We start from the raw sequence: 25,491 nt of genomic DNA on the forward strand, positions 1-25,491 counted from the left end.
CTAACCCTTTTCATTGTTTTTTCCCCCTCTCTTTAGGTTCTCTTGGATTTTTAAAAATCCAGTTTGAAACTTCTTGAAACAATCCCTTAATTACATGTAAATGTGCCCAACATCAAGATGTGTGTTGGGTAGCTGCATGATGCATATTACTGTATCTCAATAAGCCAGGCATTTCGCGACGTGACACAAAGTTTGATGAGTCGCGCAAATCATTAGGAATTTTGAAATTCAAATGTTGGAAGGTCTGGTATTGGGAGCAGTGTACCATTAGACACAATGAATTTCAAATGGTTATCTACGAGGGTGGCTGTACTTAGCTGAGCACATGGCCAAATGGGTATGCATCATGAAAGTGAGATACATGTATGTGGGTGAGGGTGTCATGACTGTTGTGCGGGTTGTTGCTGAAGTTGCTGAAGTGGCTACCGCTTGGTGCTCTTCCTCTTGCTGCCCAGAGCTGGCTCTTGGAATGGTGTGGATGGCTGGGAGGCTTGTAACACGTGTGGCTGTTGCTGCTGCTGTGGCGGCAGTGGTGCCTGTGGTTGTGGATGTGGCTGTGGTGGCTGTTGTGGCGGCTGTGGTGGCTGTGGCAGCAGTGTTGCCGGCGGATGTTCTTGCATGGGCAGTTGCTGGAGTTGTTGGCTTTGTGGCAGCTGTGGTGGCAGGCTGGTGGGGACGGGGATGGGGACGGGGATGGGTAGGGGGGCCGGAGGAAGGCCGGCGGGGTACCGGTATGGGGACTGGAATGGGGTTGGCAGGGGGCACTGGGGGAGGGATGCCGCCCCCCGAAGAACAACTTGGACACAACCAAAGACCTGGGGAGAGAGAAGGATTGCAAATTTTAGTTTGGTGCAGTCTAATATCATCAACATTTACATGCCTGAGTGTGCTCTATCTTGTTTAATAAAATACAATATATCTACACTGACAAGACTAAGTGCAGGAGACGAAAATCTCACAAAACAAAACACAAACATTACAGTATGCTTTGACAGTCATACCAGCACATCATACTCTGACAATATCACTCCACAGGATATTGAAACCACTTGAATGCCACCTGAATGCTGCCTGTGATGCCATAGTAATAGGTGTAGCCTCAAGGCAGTCATTCATACCAATCTTGACCACCAAAAAGTGATGAAGTAACACTCAGTACCAGGTATAACAGGAATTCCCTGTAGTTCCTTTGTTTTGTTTTGTTTTGTTTTGTTTGTGTTCTTGCACTTAAAGCACAATACATATTACATTTAGAGCACAGCGTCCACTGATCATCTCAGAGGTATAGGGATGTCTTGACTATCATGCAATAGATCGATATGTTGGGTAGTTGGACAGATCAGTGAATGTAGATTGATGCCTCCTACCTGTGGGTATGTCTGTGAGTCCCACGCAGAACGTGTGGTAGCCCGGTCGCACTTATCACAGAACATCATCTTGTCCTAAACAGGGGAAGATAAGTACATGTGTAAGTTGAATATTCAGTGTTCATGCTTACTTGCGGCGGAGGAGTGTTGAGGCTATGCTCAGAGCTAAACTCAGCATCAATTAATCATTGCAATGGAGTGAGGTTTTGCTACTGAAGACTTGTTGTGTTGTCATGCTGGTATATCTGACATGTTTGGCCTATCTATTCTGTTGATACTGTCTCTCGTTTCTATCACTTTCTGCCTCTCAATCGATCGATCAATCGGTTGATCAATCAATCAATCAGTTCATCTATCTATCTATCTAATTACGTATCTATCTATCTATCTATCTACAATTGTATCCATCCATCTATCTATCTATCTATCTATCTATCAATCTATCAATCTATTTATCTAATAATCTACATACCTAATATCTATCTATCTATCTATCTATCTATCTATCTATCTATCTATTAATCAATCAATTTTTTCTGCCATCTATCTCTTTTCTGTTTCCCCTCTTTCTTTTTGTTATGATGGGATAGCTGCAGTTAGCCTGTTAAACTCGCAATCAAAAGAGCCATTTGCCTTGCTATACCATATTCTCCATGCTTTTCCCTGATACGACTTTCCAAATTGTATATCAAAGTCAGAACCATAGAACACAAATTTGAAAATAGGCATCATGCATGTGCCAAAATAATGCACAGTTGCACAGGTAATACAAGCGGTAACTCAATATTAACATGTGCTTTCTGTGGCATTGAAAAGAAATACCTGGATAAAACCTATCAACAGCTGATCAAGATACCCAAACCTTGTCATACTTCAACATTTGAGCTTGAAGAGGTGTGTAGAAAAACTTAATCAACAGTTGGCAGGCATTGCCCAGGTATCACAAGTCGGGGACCTAGCTACCTCGTGTGTTGGGTCACCACACTGGGAGCACGTTTTGCATTCCATACACTGCCAGGGGTAGGTCTTGATGGTCTTCACCAGCTCATCATTCATCTCCAGGCATGAGGGGTGACCTGGGTGGATAGAATACAAAGGGCATTTGTATGTTCTGTAAGAACACATCAGCATGGCATTTGCAAAGATTTGTCTGGTGGAGACAAAGTAGTCATCACCTTGGCCAGACAGATGATATACTTAGCTAACGTCCTCTTCCTCCTTTTTGTCACCTAAGTGTTTGGCAACAACCGGCCAAGCTAGTATACATTCGCATTATTATCATCATCATATTTGCATTAGGCTAATTCACTTTAATTAATTTGATATCCATTGTCCGTTCACAGACATTTTCTATGTCCACTCGGCTTATAGACTCACATCACAGTCAAATTACAGGCTATATTATGACAAAAGTAATAAATGATAATTATACAGATAATGCATAAAACAAACAACATACAATTCCTCTTTATGAGTAAACTACATAGATCTCCCTAACAAAGAAATCACAGTAAAGGTTAGTTTGTGTTTCCTCAGCTGACAAACATCCTCAGTTTATTGAATGAAAAATCCTCTTGCCTTTCAGGGGACACCAAAGGAATCTTTTGCAATCTTTGTAATCTGTCACTCACGTCATCTTCCCTTCTTCTACGCAAACCATGGCAACACCATTATCATCACCACACCCAGTGAAGAAATTAGCATCGGTGTTGTGTTTCTTTAAAGTCATTCATTACATACTTTTGCTCTTATTTGCTTTCTATGTGGTTGTTATGCTTAATTCCATGGCCACATCCTACAAGCGAGATTTTTTTTTTAGTTTTGTTTTGTAGTGGTAAATATTTATTCATAAATTTAAAAACAGTATATCGTCGCTGGGGTGACAAAACCTTGTATCTCAAAAATGTCAAATGTTCAGGAGAGCGAAAAAACATGGCGGCCAAAGCACTGTAGTGAATGAGAAAGCCTTCTCTTTGACATGTCATGGTGGCTTCATTTTTGGAGTAAGACAGTTGGGCTTTGGCCAGGACATCACTTGACCCATTATTTGACCATTAAGCTAAAAAATTTTTTTTTGACATTTTTGAGATACGAGGTCTTGTCACCCCAGCGACGATATGTCAATTAGGTAGACACACATTGATAATTACACTGCATTGTATCCTTTTGCAGCTCAAGGCTGAACTGCAGGTACTGCTGTACACTGATCAATATTATAACAATCACAATCATTTAAGAAATTGGCACTGGTGTTGTTTTTCCTTACAGTCATTTACTACATAATTATATATTTGCTCTTATTAGTTTTGTACGTGGTTGTTATTCTTAATTCCATGGACATATCCTCCATGAGAGATTTGTTTTGTTTTTCCTTTGTAATGGTATATATTCATCCATAAATTTAAAAACATATGTCACTAAGGTAGACACGCATTAATAATTACACTGCATTCCATCTTTTTGCAGCTCAAGGCTGAATTGCAGGTGTTGCTGTACACTTATCAATAATACATACCAATCACTTGGAGATTGTATAATACCCAGAAAAAAACAATGACAAAACATGACAAAGAGCATATAGAAAATTGCTAGTAGGGTCCTACCTAATAAGATACGTAATGCAAATTGTAAGCATATCATAAATATATAACTGAACCAAAAATAATAAAGAGCCTTAATGTTACTATGTATAGTGTGGAGTACAGAAACCACTCTCTTCCTTTAACCTACCACTGTTGTCACACTGGGAGCAATGAACCAGCTCCTCTGGTACGCCCTTTGTGTTGGCATGGCGATCCTTCAGACACAGGCCACAGATGGCATCTGGAAGGTCTTTGGGCTACAAGCAAGAATTGATCAATGCACAGGGAGGGAAGACACAGTAAAATAAACATGTTTATATGCATGCTGTATATAGTATAAAGGAATTTAAACATGAAATTAAAGACAAAATGTTCTAGCGTGCATAGAATTTACTTACCATGTTTCACTCCCATGCAATACTGTTTCACTCACTGACAGAGCCACCCTTTGTGGAGTCATTTACAATTAAAACATTAGAAGGCCTAACAAATTATCCAATAGCAATGGGTTGTAAAGGGAAGAAGGATAATGGAGAAGATAATGATCAATATCATCATTATGATATGTTGGTTACAATATGTACAGACACCCTGATAGACACATGATGCCCGCAGACTCCAAACTTTGTACAACACACTCGATGGGATAAACATGTAGGATTGGGCTCTATGTGGATTACATAAAGCGCAACAATTGATAGTTTTGCTTCCATCTGTGAATGTCATATTGTTGAATTTCTAAGCTTGTCTGATGGAAATCACAGTCAGACTGACTTTACATCATCAAGGCGGTAGTATTTTCATACTCTCATTTCCTTTATGTCTTGCACTCAAAAGTACCGAGGAACTAATAATCAACAAAAGACAGTTGAGCTTATGCATGGAAATCTTGTCATGAGGCTGAAGTGATGATTTGCACTCACCTGATACGGCTGTGTGATGGGCACCACAGCCTCCATGCTCAGCTGCAGGGCCTCCGGTCCGGGCACCCTCACCACGTCACTCTCATCCCCACTGGATGCGGGCCCCGGCGGGACCACCACCGGCCCGGACGGCCCCGCACCAGGTGCCCGCATGGGCTGCTGGGCGTTGGGCTGGGCACCACCATTCGGGGTCTGCTGCAGTTGCTGCTGGACCTGCTGGGAAGGGGGCTGACCCTGTTGCTGCAGCTGCAGCTGCTGCTGGTCTTTCTGCTGTGGTGGCGGCGGTGGTGGCAGTGGCTGGGGGTTCTGGTTCAGTGTCTGCATCTGTTCCTGGCCTTCCTGAGGTTGCTGCGATCCGCTATCCCCTGGTGCATCACTGGGAGCTTTGTCCCTTCCTGCTATCAGATCATCCAGCTGGGTGATGTCCTGCCAGGTGGGGGGAATAAAAAAGATAACGAGAAAAAAATGCATGATTACTGCATCGCAACTAGTTGGGGTCTAATTGCAACTGATTGACAAAGTGCCTTTGATCATCACAAATAAGCCCCAATTATTCATTGTTTAGAGTAATGGTCATAATAAAAATCATGGGCATATGTACTCGGGTTTAAAGATGGATAGATATGTATGCCCATGATTTATATAATGGTTATTATTTTATACACTGATTAATCAGTGCTTATCTAAATCGATGAAGGGCAATATGCCAATACGTTGCAATAAAAACAACTCAACACAAGAATCATCGATTCGAAAGTGGTCTTCTTTTCAAAATCCAAACCTTACTTTCAGGTCGACATACAATGGTTGCACAATGATAAATGGCAGAAAAGAATTGCAACATTAGCAGCACCACCACACTAAACAAATAATAGCTGATATTTTCAAAATGACGCAATCTGCAGTGCAGTAATAGTATGAACTCCTCCAATTATTTCTCCCCCTTAGCTATTGTATATCTTAAAGAGAGCGTATAGTTTTGGTTGAGACCTAATTCAGGTTTCTGACATTTTTGGTGAGATAATGAGAAATCTCTAATTAGATATGAAAGAACATGTAATTCCAAGAGGGATTAAATGTTTATTTGATGAAATCTGGTTTTGAAATGGCTGAGATTTCCCAAACAGAGCGATTGTAATAAAAGGTGGGACCCAACTTTCATTACGATCACTTTGCTTTTCTTTGTTTTTAGATGTCTCATCCATCCCACAACCAATTTTCATTATAAAAAAAAAATAACTTTGAATTCCTCTTAGATGGGTATGGTCTGTTCTGGTTTTGTGGTATCTCACAAAAAGCTAGAAGCCCAACGCTCATCTCCACCAATACAATACTATCCCTTTAACCCTTCACATCTGCCTTTTCACAACACCACCAGCTGGACATACAATCCACGTGGTTCTCTAGCTATCATCAAGATGGAACCAACTATTAATTGGAAGATCTCCTCACCGAGATGTGCTCCTGGTCCTCTCCATCCCCCTCCTCAACCTCCGGTCCGTAGTCCGTCTCCCTCCGGATGGACATCGGACCGTAGATGGCGGTGTTCAGGGGCAAGTAGCGCAGCTCGTCTGACGAATAGCTGGAAGCAAATGGGAAAATCAGGATGGAAATTCATCAGTACTTTAACTTTGACACAACATGAAGAGAAAAACTCCAGTCTATCAGCCACTGCATAAGCAGTGTATTTTTTTAGAAATGTTCTTGCAAATGAGAATATGGATGCAAAGTGAGTCACGGAAGCAGTAAAGTCAAACACAGCTTCTTTCTATTTCTTTTGTTTTAAGGAATATTTTCATAGGATGAATGATTTTCAATACACTAGAAACACTAAACTCTCTGATGATCTTTCTACCATAATGTTCTTGAAAGACTTTTACACGTAAGTAACTGACAGATATTGACGATCGGTTGAGATAAAATGTCAATATCTCTGTTCTAAACAAATCTTAACCTGATCATACTTTGTAATTTTGGGTGATTGATATCTTCATACTACTCGTCACCATTATGCGGAATATTGAGGGAAATTCAGCAGATTTCCATATGACTTCTCCAACCCTTTTCCCCTACCTTGCTGGCAATGCCAGACTACAGTCTTGGTACACACTGTTTCTAAGAGGCAACAGTGTGCAAAGCAATGAAGGATTTAAAGAAAAAGAAGACTAACTATCTACAGTAGTCCTGGTACTGTCCTGGGATGACCGCTACAGGGTAGGTGCCAATCTTGGTCAGTTCCTTGGTTAGTTTCTTCATCCTGGACTGGGGCATGTGGATTTGCTGTGGACATATAAGATGGAAATTGGCGCATTAGAAATGAACCAAGGAAAGCACAAACGTTGTTGTACACTGTCTATTAGATTTTTAATAATAAAAACATCAACAGCAACAACAATGATAACATTGATAAAATGATGGAATGAAAAGAATTGGTCAATCTATACAAAATTTATGATATGCTACCACTATCATTATGGCCCATTATCAAATATCATCTACTTAATTAGAATATGCTGTTACAATCAGCTTTCTCAATAAATCATTACATTTCACAGCCTACCACAAACAGTCTCAAGGATGCTTTGTTGCCTTACTCATTAGCCTCTGAACCAGAGAGAAACATAAATGTTGTTGCTCTCACGTGCGCATGTGGGTGAGAGAGTGTGTGTGGAGAAGGATGGGTGAAAACGTCTGTGTGTTCTTTTGAAGGATTGATACCATCCTTGTTCAGTTCATTAAGTTTGATTTATATCACCTTATTCGTTCACCTTACTAGTTCAGTTTGATTTATATCATCCTACTCGTTCACCTTCGTAGTTTAGTTTGATTTGTACCACCCTACACATTCACCTTACTTCTTCAGTTTGATTTGTATCATCCTACTTTCAATATTCATCTATACTAGTACAGTTTGATTTAGATCACCATACCGGGGTACTTATTCACCCTACTTGTTCAGGTTGATTTGTATATCCCTAATCATTCACCTTATCCGTTCAATTTGATTTGTATCATCCCACCCTGAAATTTACTCTCAAAAAAAAAAAAAATGTTCAATTAGTTCTAACCGACACAAAACTGTACAAAATCACTGCTTCTTTCAGCAAGTACCGACTGACATCGTGGAAGAAACATTTTGGCTAGTTAAGGGTTAACGAGGGGTTCATGTGGCTAGTGATAGATAGGATGTATTTAAGTTTCTAACCATCGTTTGGAGATCAAAGTAGTACTGCCTGTCCTCCCGCTTCTCCCTCATGAGGGCGGCATTGAAGTCTGCAGCCTGTCTCGCAGCTTTCTTGATGTACTCCTTGATCTTACTGGCATCCACTGCGGGCTGATGGAGATAGTGATGGGGTTGAGAGAGAGAGAGAAAAAAGGATGTGATGTTCATACAGATCTGAAGTTGGTTTATTAGTCTATGATTATCAAAATCAATGTCAAACATTCTGATCTATCACGATAATCTGATTAAAGGATAGAGAAATGTTCCTGTCCTCTGCTGGTCTCACACAACAAATAGAGACAACAGTTTCATGGTCTATATGAGGCATTCTCGTGCTCCACCTGGCAACCCTCAATACCAGTGCCCTGATAAAGTAGCAATGAATACATCATAGATTAACCCCTTCCATGCTAGGGTCTTTGGACAGCGTTTATAACGCTATGGGGTTAACTGTGCCAACTGCACTCAAAGCATGAAAAGGGTTACGGCACACATGCAGGGTTGGCATTGATGGCATGGTGAGTAGAGCCAAGACACGCCCACTTACCACTCCATATCCTTTGTGTCTGTTGCTGATGTTTTGTCTCTGCTTCTCCTGGATGACCCTGGCATACTCTGAGTACCTGTTTGGGTAGTCCTTCATCATCAAGTCATACACCTCCTCCCCTCTTAAGGCAGTCAGACCTGCCAAGTAGGAAAATACACTTTGACATTATCATTTGAAAATATACCACATTCAAAAATGCATTCATTCTAAAACTGGTACAGATGTGTGACTCAAATAAGAAATAAGAATTGATGAAGTTTTCTATAGACCATCCTACAATTAAAATGAATGGGAATCATTTCTCCATTGGCTCCGTATAATATCAAGTAAACAGAGAATATCAAGTGAACTTATGATCTATCATTGCTCTTACTCATCCCTGTTATTTGAGTTAAGAAATGAAGTAAAGCTGGACAAAGCTTATTATGCTGCCTATACATAGTGTGGTGAATTAAAAAAATGTGTGTTGTTAATGCAAGAAAATTAGCTCCAAAGCCATACATGTGAAAGTACTTTGTCATACAAATCCGCATTTTGATGACACCACCAGTGGCGTATCTAGGGAAAACGGCGCCCGGGGCAAGCGCGAAAATTGCACCCCTAATTTCTGAAAAAGACTATTGTTCAACCCCAACCCCATCCCGGTAGGGACTTTAAGCAAAGTCCACATGATATGCTTTTCAAGCCCTTGAAAGGGGTCTTTTGACGGTGATTTAAATGTAATGAATTTTGATAAATTTTGGTGAGCGAGCGCAGCGAGCGAGCAGAAAATTTGTGTATTTCAGCTGACAAAACATGGAATTCTTGTCATTTTTTGCTTATCAAATCTTACAATTCTAATCAAGATAGTGACGGCCTTATAGATAACGATTTATCTATACCAACAAACTGAGTACTTTAAAAAATATTCTAAATCAGAGGGGCATTTCATGAAGCATTTTGTCCGACAACTTGTCGGACAAAATTTGCTTTCAGCCAATCAGAAGCAAGAATTTCAGTAGCTTTTAACAGTTTGTCAGACGAAATATCTGACAAATTGCTTCATGAAATGCCCCCCCCCCCCCATGTACGCGCGAGTGAGCCGAAATTTGTATATTTCCGCGTCATCACCACGTTTTGTTCTTATCTCCTTTTTAATTTTGATAAATTTTGGCGAGCGAGCGCAGCGAGCGAGCCGAAAATTTTTGTATTTCAGCTTACAAAACATGGAACTCTTGTCATTTTTTGCTTATCAAATCTTACAATTCTAATCAAGATACAATGTATAGTGACGGTCTTATAGATAACGATTTTTACTAACAAACTGAAGACTTGCAAAAAATACTCTGAATTAGTACGAGCGAGTGAGCCGAAATTTGTATATTTCCGCGTCATCATCACGTTTTGTTCTTATCTCCTTTTTGTTTTGATAAATTTTGGCGAGCGAGCCGAAAATTTTTGTATTTCAGCTTACAAAACATGGAACTCTTGTCATTTTTTACTTATCAAATCTTACAATTCTAATCAAGATATAGTGACGGCCTTATAGATAACGATTTTTACCAACAAACTGAGGGCTTGAAGAAATACTCTAAATTAGTACGAGCGAGTGAGCCGAAATTTGTATATTTCCGCGTCATCATCATCACGTTTTGTTCTTATCTCCTTTTTGTTTTGATAAATTTTGGCGAGCGAGCCGAAAATTTTTGTATTACAGCTTACAAAACATGGAACTCTTGTCATTTTTTGCTTATCGAATCTTACAATTCTAATCAAGATATAGTGACGGCCTTATAGATAACGATTTTTACCAACAAACTAAGGAATTGAAGAAATACTCTAAATTAGTACGAGCGAGTGAGCCGAAATTTGTATATTTCCGCGTCATCATCATCACGTTTTGTTCTTATCTCCTTTTTGTTTTGATAAATTTTTGCGAGCGAGCGCAGCGAGCGTCAAATCTTACAATTCTAATCAAGATATAGTGACGGCCTTATAGATAACGATTTTTACCAACAAACTGAGGGCTTGAAGAAATACTCTAGATTAGTACGAGCGAGTGAGCCGAAATTTGTATATTTCCACGTCATCATTACGTTTTGTTCTTATCTTGTTTTTTTTTTTTGGCGCCCCCCCCCCCCTGTATGTTCGAAACCGTTGGCGCCTTCTTTTGATCCAATTGGCGATCGCTTCAGAACGAAAGAAATTGCAGCCGCTGCTCAGTGAAACATTTTGCCTACTGAATATAAAATGACATGTGTGAACACAATAGACATTGTCATTTTGTCCGCTTCATCATCACATTTTGTTCTTACCTTCTTCTTCTATATAAAATTTGGAGAGCGAGCGTAGCGAGCGAGCCGAAAATTGTATTTCAGCTTACATAACATGGAATTCTTGTGTGAACACAATAAACATTGTCATTTTGTCCGAGTCATCGTTATGTTTTGTTTTTATCTTTTTTTTATTTGGTTTTCTGCCCCCCCCCCCCCCCCTTCCGGTGAGTTTCTTCTTCTTCTTCTTCTTTTCTTTTTTTTTCTTCGTTTTTTTTTTTTTCTTCTTCTTCGTTTTTTTTTTTTTGCGCCCCCAAGGAGTGGCGCCCGGGGCACGTGCCCCCCTTGCCCCCCCCTAGATACGCCACTGGACACCACTATACACTAGAAATATATATCCTTGTCGGATGTAGGGACCTTACCAAGGATATGTTTTAATGACAGAACTACATGTATAACATTGTGTATACTACTAGATATATACACCATGTATACTTGTTAAAAGTAGCAACCTTACCTAGTGTGACTTGCTCTTCTGTAACCACGCCCCTTTCCATCAGGAATTCCTTCTCCTTGATTTCCATGGTTCGTCTCTCCAGATCTGTCAGAGTGAACATGATTCATAGTCATCAATGAATACTGTGCTTCTTGTGCAAAATGAAAGGTATTCAATTGTCAACTCAGGATAGCATCTTGCCATGTTTGATTTGAAAGGGGTCAAGGTTAAATTGAGCTTCCTAACATTAACATAAATCACATACATATACTCCTAAACACATACATGTACATATTCTTTTAATCAAGAAAAATATCCAAAACAAAAACTGGAGCAAGGAGGCTTGCCCAGTGAAAGCTCACCTGGGTATTTTCTCTTGAAGGACTTGACTCCAAGAAACTCGCTGATCTGCTCCTGGACAAAGTAGTAGTCACCAGAGCCATCCTGGGGCCACTGGTATTCAAACACATTCTCTGCTGGAAATTGGCCCAAGCTGCAATGTAAATACACAACCACATGCAGCAATTACTCTCTTCAAAGGCAGCCCTAATATGATGAGACAAGTGTAGATGCAATGATGCATCTGTAGTTTGATAGGTCAAGCAGTTAGTAAACTGCAAAGCGAACAATACCAAACTCACTTGAACTTTCTTGAACTATTCATTCTCAAAACAAGAGGTACACAATATCCTGTAGGTGCTTGAAATTTACTCAAGCATTTTGAATATCATTAATTCTCACTGCTGACCAGGCTACTGACATGGTTGTCACAAATTATCTCAAGCAATATAAGAGCAATGTACCTACAAAAAAAGGTTTATTACAAAACTATTTCAGTATAGCTATGGATGGAACATAGAGAAAAGATTTTTTTTTGTTTCAAAGGACACTTTTGTATTTGGATTACTTTATAGATAAACGGCTCTAAGGACCACATCAACATACTTTAAAAGAACAGCAGAAAAAATACATTGTATGCAGTGATTGTCTTTGTGCTGATTTGAAAAAAAACATGAAGAGAAATTTAGCTACCCCAACTACCACTTTGAGCTATGTTTTAAGGTGCATTGCAACAAATATGAAGAAAAATAAATATATCGAGTCTGGAAACATGTAGTACTCACTCATCATCACTCTGAATCCCAGCATCAGTGTCCCGCGATGCTGGGGAGCTGGCTCTCGAACGCTTGGAAGGGACGGGGCTTGCCCTGGGACTTTCATCAATCAGCTCCCGGACCCGCTTGACCGGCAGGGGACTCCCCTGGAGGCTGTCCATGTAGTCGAACTCGCTGCTCTTGGCGGAGACGAAGCTCTCCATGCTGCACTCGTCGTGGAGCCTCATGGAGGGCAGGCCACCTAGGGCCTTCACCTCCTTCATCGTCTGCTCCCGGCTGCAGGGTCCTCTCTCGATCCCGCCGCTCGGATCTGCAAACGAGTCCTGCGTGTTCCCGTCGTCGCTCTCCAGGATTTGGGTGTCCATCAGCTCCAGAGTCTCTTCCGCGGCAGCATCATCATCTTTGGATGTATCATCGGTTGTCATGGCAACATCACCGCCATTATCTAGAGTTTTTTCTTTCTGAACATCTGTGGTACTGTCGGCCGTCTCCTCGCCCCTATCTTCCCCTCCAGTCTCAGCTACTGGTCCCTCGCTGAGTGAGTCATCGACTATATTGGCTGTTCCTTCACTCACATGGACAGTTTGGTCTGTACTTACATCCTCTTCACATATTGTAGGTTTAGACTCATCAGCTCCCTCTTCAGAACTTGGAATAGGTTTCTCATCATCTCTGCTCTCTGTGACATTTGCAGGATCAGTTTCTTCTGCATTTGTGCTGTGTATATCAACATCATGCAAGTTTTGCTTTTCTTCAGAGCTCTGTACGATTTCGCTAGGCTCATCTGATACAAGCTCCTCTCGAGGGGCATCAATTGCTATTGGTCCTGTCTGCTGCAGAGTCTTCTCAGCATTAGTTTCTGGGTCCTCGATGGCTTGGGTGAACTGCTTGGCATCTCACTCTTCTCACTGTCTAAACACAACTCTGATGCATCACCTGCGCTCACTTTGTCCTCAGATTGATGGGGAGCGACTGCAACAGGTCCTATGCACTCACTGCTCTGGAGCTTTTCACTTTCACCGACACTGTCCACTTCTGTTCTCAATTCATCTGCAAGTTGGTTGTTTTCAGCCGATTCCAGCTCATTATCATTCTGTGAATGTTCAGCCTCCTCGGTAGTGGTGACTTCTCCAGATTGATGCACACCTTCAGACTCAGCCTGGATATTACTTTCAGACTCCTCTGGTGGTGAAACCTCATCTTGGCAAGCACTCTCTGTCAAATCGGCCTCTGCCTTCTCTGTCAAATCCATCTCTACCTTCTCTGTCGAATCGACCTCTGCCTTCTCTGTCGAATCGGCCTCTGCCTCAAGTGGTGTATCAGCCCTTTCTACGTGTACGTCCGCTGGTGGTAGCGGTGAGGTCTCCACTTGCGGAAACTCGCTTTCTTTGCAGACATCATCGGCTGACTCCGGTTGTTCACTCTCACCTGACACTTGCTGTAACTGCTCTGCCGTTGTTGGACCCTGTGCTGGGGCCACTGTTGGTGTATCATCCACTGTGGGTAAGGGTGGGTCAATGGGGCATACTGTCTGGGTAGTGTCCTCCTCGGCCTCTGGACTTAACTCTCCAGGTGAAGTGGCAACATGGGGGAACTCGGGTGTACTGTCCATCATGAGCCTGTATTGAAAAAAGCAGAAAGAAACTTCTACAGGTGCTTGGTGACTACACAGAATTATGAAGTACAGCCAACTGAACCTCAAACATACTTCGATATCAGATTGGCCAAATGTCACTAATCACGATGGCAAAATACAAAGTCCCAATTTTTCGTCATGTAAATCCACTCCTAAAAATATGTATAAGTTGAAGTAACTTACTCAAAGTTCAATTACCTCAATGTGAAATTCCTGGCCCATCTATATTAAACTTACCGGTATTACCCCCCCCCCCCCCATATCACTCAAAGCAAAATTCCCATATTGCTCAGCTATTCACATACACACACACACACACACACACACACACACACACACATACACACACACACACACAAATGTTAAGATTAAGCACACAAAGGAAGTAAAGAAAGCATGAAAACTCAAAAATCTTTTCACACTTGATTGTAAATTATACTTCAAGGAATGATTTTTGCATCCAACACTACGAACTGTGTGTAACGAAAATACCCTCACACCTACAATGCAGTGGGGGATCCAGGGAGGACCGCACTGGGCACACGCCTCCCCCCCCCCTTTTATTTTTTGTTGAAACAAAAGAAATAAAAAGAAAAAAATGGGGGAGGGGTGCATGCGCCCCCCCCCCCCTTTAATTTTGTAAATGTGCCCCCTCTTTACGGAATTCCTGGATCCACCCCTGCAATGTACATATGTGACTCTGCACCACAAAACAAACACAAAGTCGCCAGACATGGATTTTTAGTTAAGAGTAGATTCTGAAAGAGCAGACTCTAAGCTTTAAAATGATGTATAACTCAATTAAAATGGACTGTCCTAACCTATCTAAATATTGGAAAGAAAGGACACACTCTGGAAAGAGTGAACTGAGAAAACAGGCTCTGAAGTACAGGGTGTATTCAAGCGCTTAATCTTTACCAAGCAATGCTAGCTGTGGGACGAATTGAACAAAAACAGGATGTTGACCACCGGAGCTACAACAATGAAGGGATTATCAGATTAAGATGAAATTGAATATGTTTCATTAGCACATTCTGTACATGATTAATACCAACTTTTAATGCAGTAGCACCATTCTCTTCAAAGTTACTGGAGTTGAATGTGAAGTGTATGGACAGGGTTTTTGAGAAATTCGAAAGAGGGTTCTATGAGACACAACTAATCACACTATTCCACCAAAAAGTGTTCGAGAAAAACTGCTGAAAACACAAGTTCCTGTTTGTTTTATGTCTAATGATCCAAACTTTAAAACACTATAGAAAAAGACTTGCTCTTTCAGAAAATATGAAGAACTCAAGACAAGATTGGTTAGGTTGACCCATTTCACCTATTTTCAGTCCTCACACAAAATCACTGTGTGCGACTTTTTGTTTGTTTTGTGGTGCACGGTCACATATATGTACACAAAATGCTGCAGCACTCTTGCCCATGAAGCGCTTATAGCAGCATGATGCTTTGCGAAGTATTGGGAAAGCAAGTGCTCACTCTGTATTCCCCACATGACATGAACATGTGAGCAAACACATACTGCATTCTATCTAGTACTGGCGGTATAGTGTTTACAGACATGCCACACTTACACACATATCCTGAAACTCTTGCACCCATTTCTTCCGTTTTTCTTTTTTTTTTAATGTTTGTTACAGAATGTACACTGAACAATGCTGAAAGATCGAATGAGAGCCCATTTCCATTCATTTTTTTTGTCACATTCTAATGAAATTATAATTGTGACAAACATGCAAACAATCAGCATTTAATACAGACATCATTCGAACATTAACAAATTACACTGTAGTCACGGTAAATTCTACACATGGGTACTGTGACGATTGCAGGATTCTTTAGTCCCGATTGATTGGAGGTAAGCGAGGTCGACTGTCTGTCATGACTGTGAAAAACTTGTGAATTTCTACATACTAAACTTTAGTCTATATAGATCTAGAATCTATCGTGTCTATCTAAAAAGCAGTGGAGAGTCTGAATGTCTAGTCTGAATGTCTGAAAAGATTTTTTTTTCTCGACTAAAGTGGTGTTTCACTTACCTATTAGACTAGATCTAGTATTATATGACTATCTAAAGTGAGAGGACTAGAACTAAGTTATGATTTATAATTTCGTGAAGATCTAGACTAGACTTCTGTCTAGGTCTAGGTCTATTTGGCGTAGGTTCTAAACTAAGCATAAAAAAAAAATACATGTGATTTGTGATGTCAAACTTCAGTAACTCAAACATAAACTTTAACTCTACGAAGAAAGGATTCGTCTTGTTTCTACTGACGTGACAGTGACACAGTGCACAGATTGTTCACCTTGCAGCAATGCAGGAGTATCTGAAGAATGTTTAGAGAGTGCTTTAGCTAAATCTACGACCCACCACCTTACAAAATGCGACAAAAAATGGGCAATTGTGCACTGTGGACAATTGCCAAAGAAAGCAGACATGTTACTTACATCGAATGACACGTATGGGACTAAAAGAACAGAGAGCGCGATGTATCAACACAACTTCCAGCAACTATATTCAAAAGAAATGGAAATCAAAACTATGTTCAACACTCAAGACGTAAAAAAGTCCTTATCTATGTTCGGAGAGATTTTAATAGGTAATAAATGTGATACCTGGTGGTGTTGTTAGCAGAGATGGTTCCAGTCTTTGTTCTTTGAACTGTCCTCTTTCTCCGCTCAACATGTGTATGGTATCTCTAAATGTACGATAAACATTTTAACTCATGATGACGTGAAATAGAGCAAACCGCTATCAGTTAGTCTCCGAATCCGAGTACATACACATGCAGATGCATGTACTAGTTTATGTAGTGCAAAATTTGTCATGTTTTGAGACTTGCTGATCCCATCACTGGTGTTTATTCAAAGGCAATTGAGTCTGGGGAAAAATAAAATCCTCAGCAAAATAAGACCAAAATAAGGGAAACGGTTCTTTTGTCAATGCTATCTGGGTGTCAATGACGATGCACGATTACGCAATCGTCATTGTCCAAACATGTAAATGTAGGCCTACTCATTTCATTTCATTTCATTAGGCGTTTTCACATCAGCCCGATGTTTCGAAATAGCGCGCTATTTTCTGACTTGGGAAGTTAAAAAATATCTCGAGCTTGGATTTTTATCGGGCTGATGTGAAAACGCCTAATATGAACTTCTTATCAAGATTTTACACATCCAGCTAATCAGGTAGCGGTGGTGATGAAGGGATCAAAGAAAGACCTCCTTTCATGTTTAGTAGGTCCATGGCGAAATATCTGACTGTACGGGTCACATATATGATAGTGGTAAACGTAATAAGTGTTTGTACGCAGGGTAATTACAAGAGTTAACTATCATGTCAACCAACCTCAAATATTTCCACTTCAGGTGCATGTACAATGAGAGTCAACAATTAGACCTGTATCTTCATACACTACGATCATTTTTATTTCCTTCTTCCTGCGGAGAAGAAGACGAGGTAGAGAGACACGGAGAAAAAAGTAAAGCCAAGGAAAACAAGAAAGAAATAGCACAAAAAAGAAGAAGAAAAAGATAAGATAAGGGTGAAGAATAAGAGAAGGATAAAAGAACTGGGGGAACTGTATATCTGCAATAACTCATTCCCAACAACATATCTACGACAGGTGGAGTAGGTGCCTGTGATTATCTATCCTGTAACTCGTTCAATAATCGATGAAATTTCTCTTTTGATACCTGTTGCAGTATGCATAAGTTCAAAACATATGATATCCACCTTGGCCGAGTTGTAATAAAACAAACTAAAAAATCAAGAATTGATGATAACAATATCATAATTAGGAATAAAAGATCACACAACGTGCACGATTATGTCTTGAGATTTTTCATCTACTTTGTGTAATTTTTATTAAGGATGCTCCGATGCCGATCCACATGAGTCGAGTTTATGAATTGAGTTCATTTATTTAAACACGGTTAAAAAAATATAATATATATATTGCCATCAGCTATACGGTAAGCTTTACTTTTTCAGCAGGGCCGTGGAATGATAACATTATATAACACATATAGAAATCATGCAATGAAGAGAATGCAACTTAAAACATAATATAAATAAAAAATCAATACAAACGAAAAAAAAGAAAAAAACTCGGAAAAAAGTATAGTTGTAGGTGAAAAACAACAAATAACATAAGACAAGTTATCCGTATACGTTTCTTTTCCTAGAGCTCACGATAAAACTGTCCAGTTGCAGCTAAGATATGGGGCATACTTCACGCTTCTGTCTTAAATAGCTCCTGAAAATTCATTGGTCTGAATAGATGATTTAGGAATGTTGACCCCATCTTCCGGAAAAAAAAATATCTAGGAGTCCTAATTCTGTTTTATATTACTCATGTATTTGTGATTAACGTAAGCGCAACTGTTTGTCTGGCATACTTAACGCACTAAGTACACTAAAGTCTGAAAGTAAATTGTCTCTATTATAATGACAATAAGCGTATTGCTGCTACCATGGTAATAATATGAAGAAGAGAAGGAGAAGAAGAATCATGAGAATGATAGCAATCATAATTATTATCATATCATATCATATCATATCAGAAGATAGGAGGCCCCATCCATTTCGAGCTTAATCGCTCACGAATCACGATGGTGGTCTCTTGCATTCAATTACTCTGTTATTTACTGAAAAATGCTATAAATCTTATTGTATGTTTCTGTACTGTATACTGCACAATCATATTGATTACAGATACGGGTTACAGATACACAGATTGAGTAATAAGTGGATATCTTGACTCATTTTGTATTCTTTGCGATTTTTTTATATATAGAATAGAATTTGCGCTGAAAAAGAGGTGGAGATTTTCGCAATGTATTTTTCTTAGAGTGCTGGGAATCGGGTAGAGCGACTCTTTGTTATTCCTCTCATATTATGAATTGATTGATGACTGCACGGAGGGTATTATAAAATATTTTGATTGGGTCAGATTCTATTGTTGATGTTGTTATCGCAGTGTTTTTATTTCTCAAACTGTAACGAAAGGTGAGCTTTGCTTTGAGGTATTGCGAGGCCATCTGGATTTGGCGTTAAAAAGCAACTCCGCATAGAAGGTTGAATGTCCCACTGAATCACAAAGAAGCATAAAAAATTGAAGAAAATTCAAAATGCCAGACCCAACATATTCATTTATCCATTCATTTCTTTTTTCCATTTCCAGCAGAAACATACTGACCAAATCTACTAAGTACAATAGGCCTAATTATAAATTCGAAGAATATCGCTGCAGGTGGACAGCAGGAAGATTTTGGTTCGGAGTTTCCCTAGTTTCCGTTGGTAAGCTAGTTAGTTAGTTAGTAAGTAAGTTATTTAGTTTATCAATATTTTTATTTGATTGTTTGCTTGTGTATTTGTGCGTTTGTTTGTTGTTTGTTTGTATGTTTGTTTGTTTGTTTGTTTGTTTGCTAGCCTGTTTCATTTAGTCTGAACATTGAGACTCCATGCAGCTTCCTATGCGAGCATTTGCCTCCTACAACGTTTCGGGTTCAGGTGGAACGTGGACCAAAGAAAGTGTAAACATGTGCAATGGATCAATGTATGAGGAAAGCTAAGATCACAGCTTGCAATAATCATGGTATACAGTGTACGTATTGGGACCGGGCCGGCCCCGAACACACACTTGGCACAGTACTTGAAAGGGGAGGCCCTTTTGTCCTTTGTCTTTTTACAGATCCTAAATCAAGACAGCTGTCAAGAGATAATACAGAGATAAGAGAACACGAGTGAGCGGGACAACTTCACATTACAATGTAGTTAGGGTCAAGACCATCATAATACCTTACAAGTGTTTAAGTATTTGTTTAGTGTATCTATGTCTATAGTAATCTATCTATTATTCCTTTATTTGTCCGCTAATTTACACACACCCACACACACACCCACACACACACACACACACACATTATATATATATATATATATATATATATATATATATATATATATATATATATATATATATATATATATCTATACATTGATTTGACTGTGAACAAGAATTCACAAACTACTAAGCAAGCAAACAGAACAACGAAACAACACAACGCATTATCCAAAAAGCAAAACAGACAAACAAACAGTACAATTTCAACGATCATTCATTGCTGAATACCGAGGCAAGCATTCTCTCGGAGACTTACTTCAAAATGATTATATGGTTTTAAAAAAAATGAACAAAGCGTGACGTCATCATCAACGTCTTTGTTACCATAGATATTCTCTAAAATTTCGTTGTAAGCAAGCTGGAGATTTTTAAAGAGCCTCAGCTGAAATGCCAGATGCTGGAGAGAGTATAGTTCAGATCTAGGGAAGACAAAAATGGAACCTCGATTACGTAACTGGCATCGTGATTATCAAGGCTTTCCCAGCGAGAGATCACCTACACCCTCGGGTGGTAGAATTATCAGCAGAGAGAAAACACAGAGAGTACAAAAGAATGGATATATGACATGACAGAAAGGAAGAAACAAAGAAAATGGAGAGACGAGCAGATATAACAATAACCACTGAAAAAAGGTATTAAGTGTAAGAAAAGAGAAAGTCAAATGGATGAACCACGAGGTGAGAGGACATAAAATACAGAAGAAAAAGAATATCAGGAAAAATACAAAGAGAATGAGAAATACCACTACTAAGTAGATATCATACTTGTCCCTTATTTCATACCGAGTAGAAGAATCTATAATCAAATAGGCCTAATTAAAGGGATGTTATATGGTTTAGGTTGAGATGGGAATTAAACAGAATAAAAAAAAATAAAATGTAGGACCCAGCTTTTATAAGAACTACTTTGTTTTGTTGGTTTCTTTCTTTTTTTGATATCTGACCCATGTAAAAAACCGATTTTCATCAAATAAACTTTTAATTCCTCCTAGAATTGTATGCCCTTTAATATCAAACGTAAGTGGTTTCTAATAATCATTATTATGTCACAAAAAAGTTAGAATCTGAATCCCCATCTCAACCAAAACTATACCATCATTTTAACATTTTGAACAAAATGATTCACTGAGTATAGAGGGAGAAGAGAAAAAAAGACGGGGAAGAAAATTACTGTAACATGCTCACTCACAATATAGCAAAGAACTTTGGTCTGTGATACCATTGTGAGATGATGCAAGAAGGTCGCTTTGGTAAAGCACTGTGATGCCAGCTACTATATGACTTGTCGACGAGTCAACTCACAACCAACGTTCATTACGCAGCCTAATTTACATTGCTTAGTGCAAGCTGGAGTGAAATATATCCAGTTTAATCCTATAATTGTTTTGAATATAAAGGCAGTGGAGGCTTGGAATGGGGGAGGGGGTCGAGAAGAGGAGCTATTAAAGGATCAGGACAGAGGAAGATGAATTGAAGATGAAGAGGACGGTAAAGCTGCCATCATCTGACCCCTTATAAGAAGCCAGACTCTGTGCTATTGGCATTCATTATAGGACACGAAAACTAAAATCATATTACAAATAATTTGATAAATCCTTTGTATCTTGATGGCCAAATTCGGCAGAACAATTAAATCTATGATGGGGTTGTTGTTTTATCATCACTAATATCATTAATAAGATCATAGGCGGTTACTTCATCATCAGTGTCAGAAAACCATATTATTATTTATGAAGTATCCTTTGATAGTAAGATAAGTTTTAAAGGAGACTCTCAGACTTTATCCATAGCACCCACATGATTATGACATGCTCAATGTGACACATTTCTCGAAGAGTAGGAACAGGGTTTCCAGAACTGCTGTCTTCGGGGAAAGGGTAATTTGGATCGGAACCTGTATAGGTCGGGATTCACAAAGACAACTGAAATCTAAGCATGAATTATGCAGATTTTGATAACGCAAAGTACGCGTGGCATATTAGAGTTTACCAACAGACATTCAATAACGAATCCAACCCGACAGGCGCGCATGAGCCAGATACACTTTTTTAACGCCTGATTTGATTTGATTAGATTTAATCCATCATTTTCAGCAGTTTCAGCAGCCATTAAAATGTTGATATGCATCTACATACTCTCTAAAAAAAAATCGAGTGAAAATATTCACTCTTAAAAGAGTGAATACAAAAAAGAGTGAATTTCGAGTGAAATTGGAGTGAATTTTGAGTGAAAATGTTCATTTTCACTCATTTTGGAGTGACGTCAGGGATCACTCGAAGATTTTGGAGTGATCCCTGACGTCACTCCAAAATGAGTGAAAATGAACATTTTCACTCAAAATTCACTCCAATTTCACTCGAAATTCACTCGTTTTTGTATTCACTCTTTTTAGAGTGAAAATTTTCACTCGATTTTTTTTAGAGAGTACTGTATTGTTATTTTGCACGACTTCAACAATTTTCCGTCGTTGGGGCGACAAGACCTTGTATCTGAAATTTTGGTAAAAATTAATTTTTTGGATGAATGGTCAGATAATCATTAAGTGATGTTCTGTCCAAATCCTAGCTGTCTTACCCCAAAAATGAAACAACCACGGCATGTCAAAGGAAAGGCTCTCCTATATGATACAGTGCTTTGGCTACCATGGTTTTTTTTTTTCTCTCTCTCTCTCCTGAACATTTGACATTTTGTACATACGAGATCTTGTCGCCCTAGCGACGTTTCATTACACGCACGCCTATACATTCTGTAACATAATGCCACACGTTTTACATATCGATTTCCATACAGAACGGTTTTCAAGAACGAGTGAAATGTTGTACCGTTTTTGGTAACCGATAACACATAATGTCAATAAAAGAAAACAAGGGAGTCCAACATGATGCTCATGAAAGAGAGAAATAAGGAAAGACACAGAGAGTGAGGGATGGGGGGGGGGGGAGAGATTGAAAAAAAAGGGGGGTTGGTAGAAACCTCTCGATACAGTCTTGACAGATCAACTCGCCATTATATGGCTTCGTCATGCCTTGCTCTTCAAGCACACAAATCTCAAGGCGGAGTAAGTTATATTTAACCAAGTTAGCATGGAAACAAAGACGAAGATATTTACAAGTGTATTTATAAATCTAAAAGGAAAATAAGAACTAGATATCGGCAAAACGGAGGCGCAATAAAAAATGTTCAGCGTGACAATGTTTCAACCATCATGGAGCTACAAGCAGCTCCTTGATTCAACTAGTCATACTTGCAATAAGTGCATCTCCAAAAGTAATATCGTTGGTGTGATGATTTCAATGAACCTCTGATTGAATGATGTGCATTATTCGTTTTATGATAATGGAGATCCTTGCTTGTTTAATCAGGCTATTCCCTAACATCAAATTGACGTATTTCTCTATAAAATATACCAAGTTGTATTTATCGAGACGTCGCCATAAGATCTGATCAAAGCTCGCATCGAGTGTGTCTGCTCTTTAAATGTAGCTTCTGTGACCGAGTAGAAGACCATCAGTATAAGATCTTTACAGGTCATTTTGGTACTTCTACATTGTATGTAACATAAATGCCCGGTCACTTTTATACTCTCAATTACTAATGAAAGGAAATAAAAAATTGCATATACGTTGCATGGTTTTCGTAACTAACCATGAAGGTATAAGTATGTTACCATCATCATTTTTGGTACTTTTTTTTTAACTATACAAATTTCGAGTCAATAATTATGATGCCAAACGTTGTTACGTAACTTATAATGCTCCGGATAGAGAGATGGGGAGAGATGAAGAGAGGGGAAAAAAGATATATTTCTCTCTGTATACTAAATTTCTCCCACCACTCAGCCACCACTAGGCAACCTCCTCTTCCTCCTCTTCTTTCTACCGCATCCCACCTCCACTGACTACCCCCCCCCCCCCCGCTCTCTCCCTTCCTCTCTCTTTATACTAGGCGTTCTCACACACAGAGTAGAATACATGTTGCAGAGGACAATGGGGTAAAATGGCAAGCGTAATCCTTGTCGGTACTAATGACGGCGTATTTCGGACAGACGTCCAACTGTATCTTCCCTCTCATCTTCCCGTAACCAATGGCAACGTTCATATGGCGCAAGGCAGGCCGCCAATCAGAGCTTTTGTGGAATGTGGAATGTGAACCGATATCAAAATGAAGACGTACTCGGGTCGAGAGAGAACGGGGGAGGGCAACAAAAAGCGTTGTATTCATTTCCGCCAGGCCTTAGCCATGCGTGTCGACATTCTATATGATAAGATTTGATTTCCATCGTAGAGTTTTCCCGCCGGCGCTGTTTTTAAGGCACCTACTGAGCGCACGGTCACAAAAGCGCTAGCTTTTCACCGCCGCTCTCGTCATAGAATTTGACAAAAGAAAACACGGGAGGCTGGGAAAGGTTATTTTCTTGTTTTGAAATCTGTCGGCGGACCGTGCTCTTTTCAGCAAATTGAGAGTTCTAACTAGAGGACGGGGGGGGGGGGGGGGGGGGGGGGGGGGGGGGAGAAGGGTTTATGTCATGTTTGCAACCTCCGAATATCGTGAATAGAATTTGCAGTGAGTGAGCATGCTTTTCCTCACAATCACCGAGGCGAGTAGATTATAACGTAAGAAGCACTGTTTTTTATTTTATTATAAGGAAAAAAAGATCTACCAGAGAAACTAATGAGGCTTTATGTCTCTGGTCTTCATGTCTCAATACGTGGCGAATAAATAAGTTATTGATGATAACTGAAGTATACCTGGCTCCCTCCCTTTCGTTTTCTCTTTTCTTTTTTTCACCTGTGATGTATAGTGTGGCACATGCTGTACCAATCAGGCGTAGAGTTTGCGTGAATAGCGCGTGTTGGTCGTTTTCGGCATATGTCATATAGTTGTGTTTCTAAATTGCTTGTAGAATATAGACGCGTATTGATAAAACGGACGCCCTCACAGTTATCCCTTCATAGAAGTTGTTGTCTCTCGGGCAGAAAGGTTAGTCATGCGCGAGAGAGATATGAGGGAGAGATAGCTGGGGGAACGGCGTGCGACCTGCTGAGAGTTGGGGAGATTTGAAATGGCACAAGATGTGCAGCTGAGAGACAATGCATGGTGGCAAATGAACGGCACGCGCGAGCAACTTCGTAATTAGACAGGCTTCAGCCTTTAGTAATCAACTTGTGATTGGGCGGCCGCGTTGCATTGAAACAAGCATTTTGGGTTGATTGGTCTCCTGCATACTTCACAGAGTACAAGCAATCCAGGGCCACAAACAGTATACGCTTGACGTACACCAGCCCGGCAGCGGGAGTCCGGCCCGAGGGAACTCCGGGAGGCTAGGGGAGGAAAAGCTGTAGTCGTCTGCTCAATTCCCCTCCCGCACTCGTCTGTGTATCAACTGAACTTGAGGTGAGTTGAAACGCAAAAACATGTTTTCTTTTCTCTTTGCAA

The 25,491-nt window shown here is 39.9% G+C and overlaps 2 protein-coding genes across 2 annotated transcripts; both read right to left on the bottom strand.

Annotated features, from left to right (window-relative positions):
* Nucleotides 1-291: 291 nt before the first annotated feature.
* On the bottom strand, nucleotides 292-13,304 carry LOC139741998 (PHD finger protein 10-like). Its single transcript, XM_071652561.1, is given in 13 exon segments — nucleotides 292-815; nucleotides 1,368-1,412; nucleotides 1,415-1,442; nucleotides 2,331-2,443; nucleotides 4,098-4,206; nucleotides 4,873-5,298; nucleotides 6,325-6,454; nucleotides 7,043-7,152; nucleotides 8,078-8,206; nucleotides 8,643-8,779; nucleotides 11,412-11,495; nucleotides 11,753-11,883; nucleotides 12,515-13,304. Coding segments are annotated over 13 exon segments (2,382 nt in total). The 5' UTR covers nucleotides 12,931-13,304.
* Nucleotides 13,305-13,322: 18 nt separating this feature from the next.
* LOC139741999 (uncharacterized) lies at nucleotides 13,323-16,830 on the bottom strand. Its single transcript, XM_071652563.1, has 2 exons — nucleotides 16,764-16,830; nucleotides 13,323-14,124 (listed from the first exon to the last, which is right to left on the bottom strand). The coding sequence occupies exon 2, from the start codon at nucleotides 14,118-14,120 to the stop codon at nucleotides 13,323-13,325; it is 798 nt and encodes a 265-aa protein (XP_071508664.1). The 5' UTR covers nucleotides 14,121-14,124; nucleotides 16,764-16,830.
* Nucleotides 16,831-25,491: the final 8,661 nt, after the last annotated feature.

The sequence above is a fragment of the Diadema antillarum genome, unplaced genomic scaffold (assembly GCF_040938485.1).
Source record: "Diadema antillarum isolate AM-2024a unplaced genomic scaffold, OU_Dant_1.0 seq00000973_RagTag, whole genome shotgun sequence".
Classification (NCBI taxonomy): domain Eukaryota; kingdom Metazoa; phylum Echinodermata; class Echinoidea; order Diadematoida; family Diadematidae; genus Diadema; species Diadema antillarum.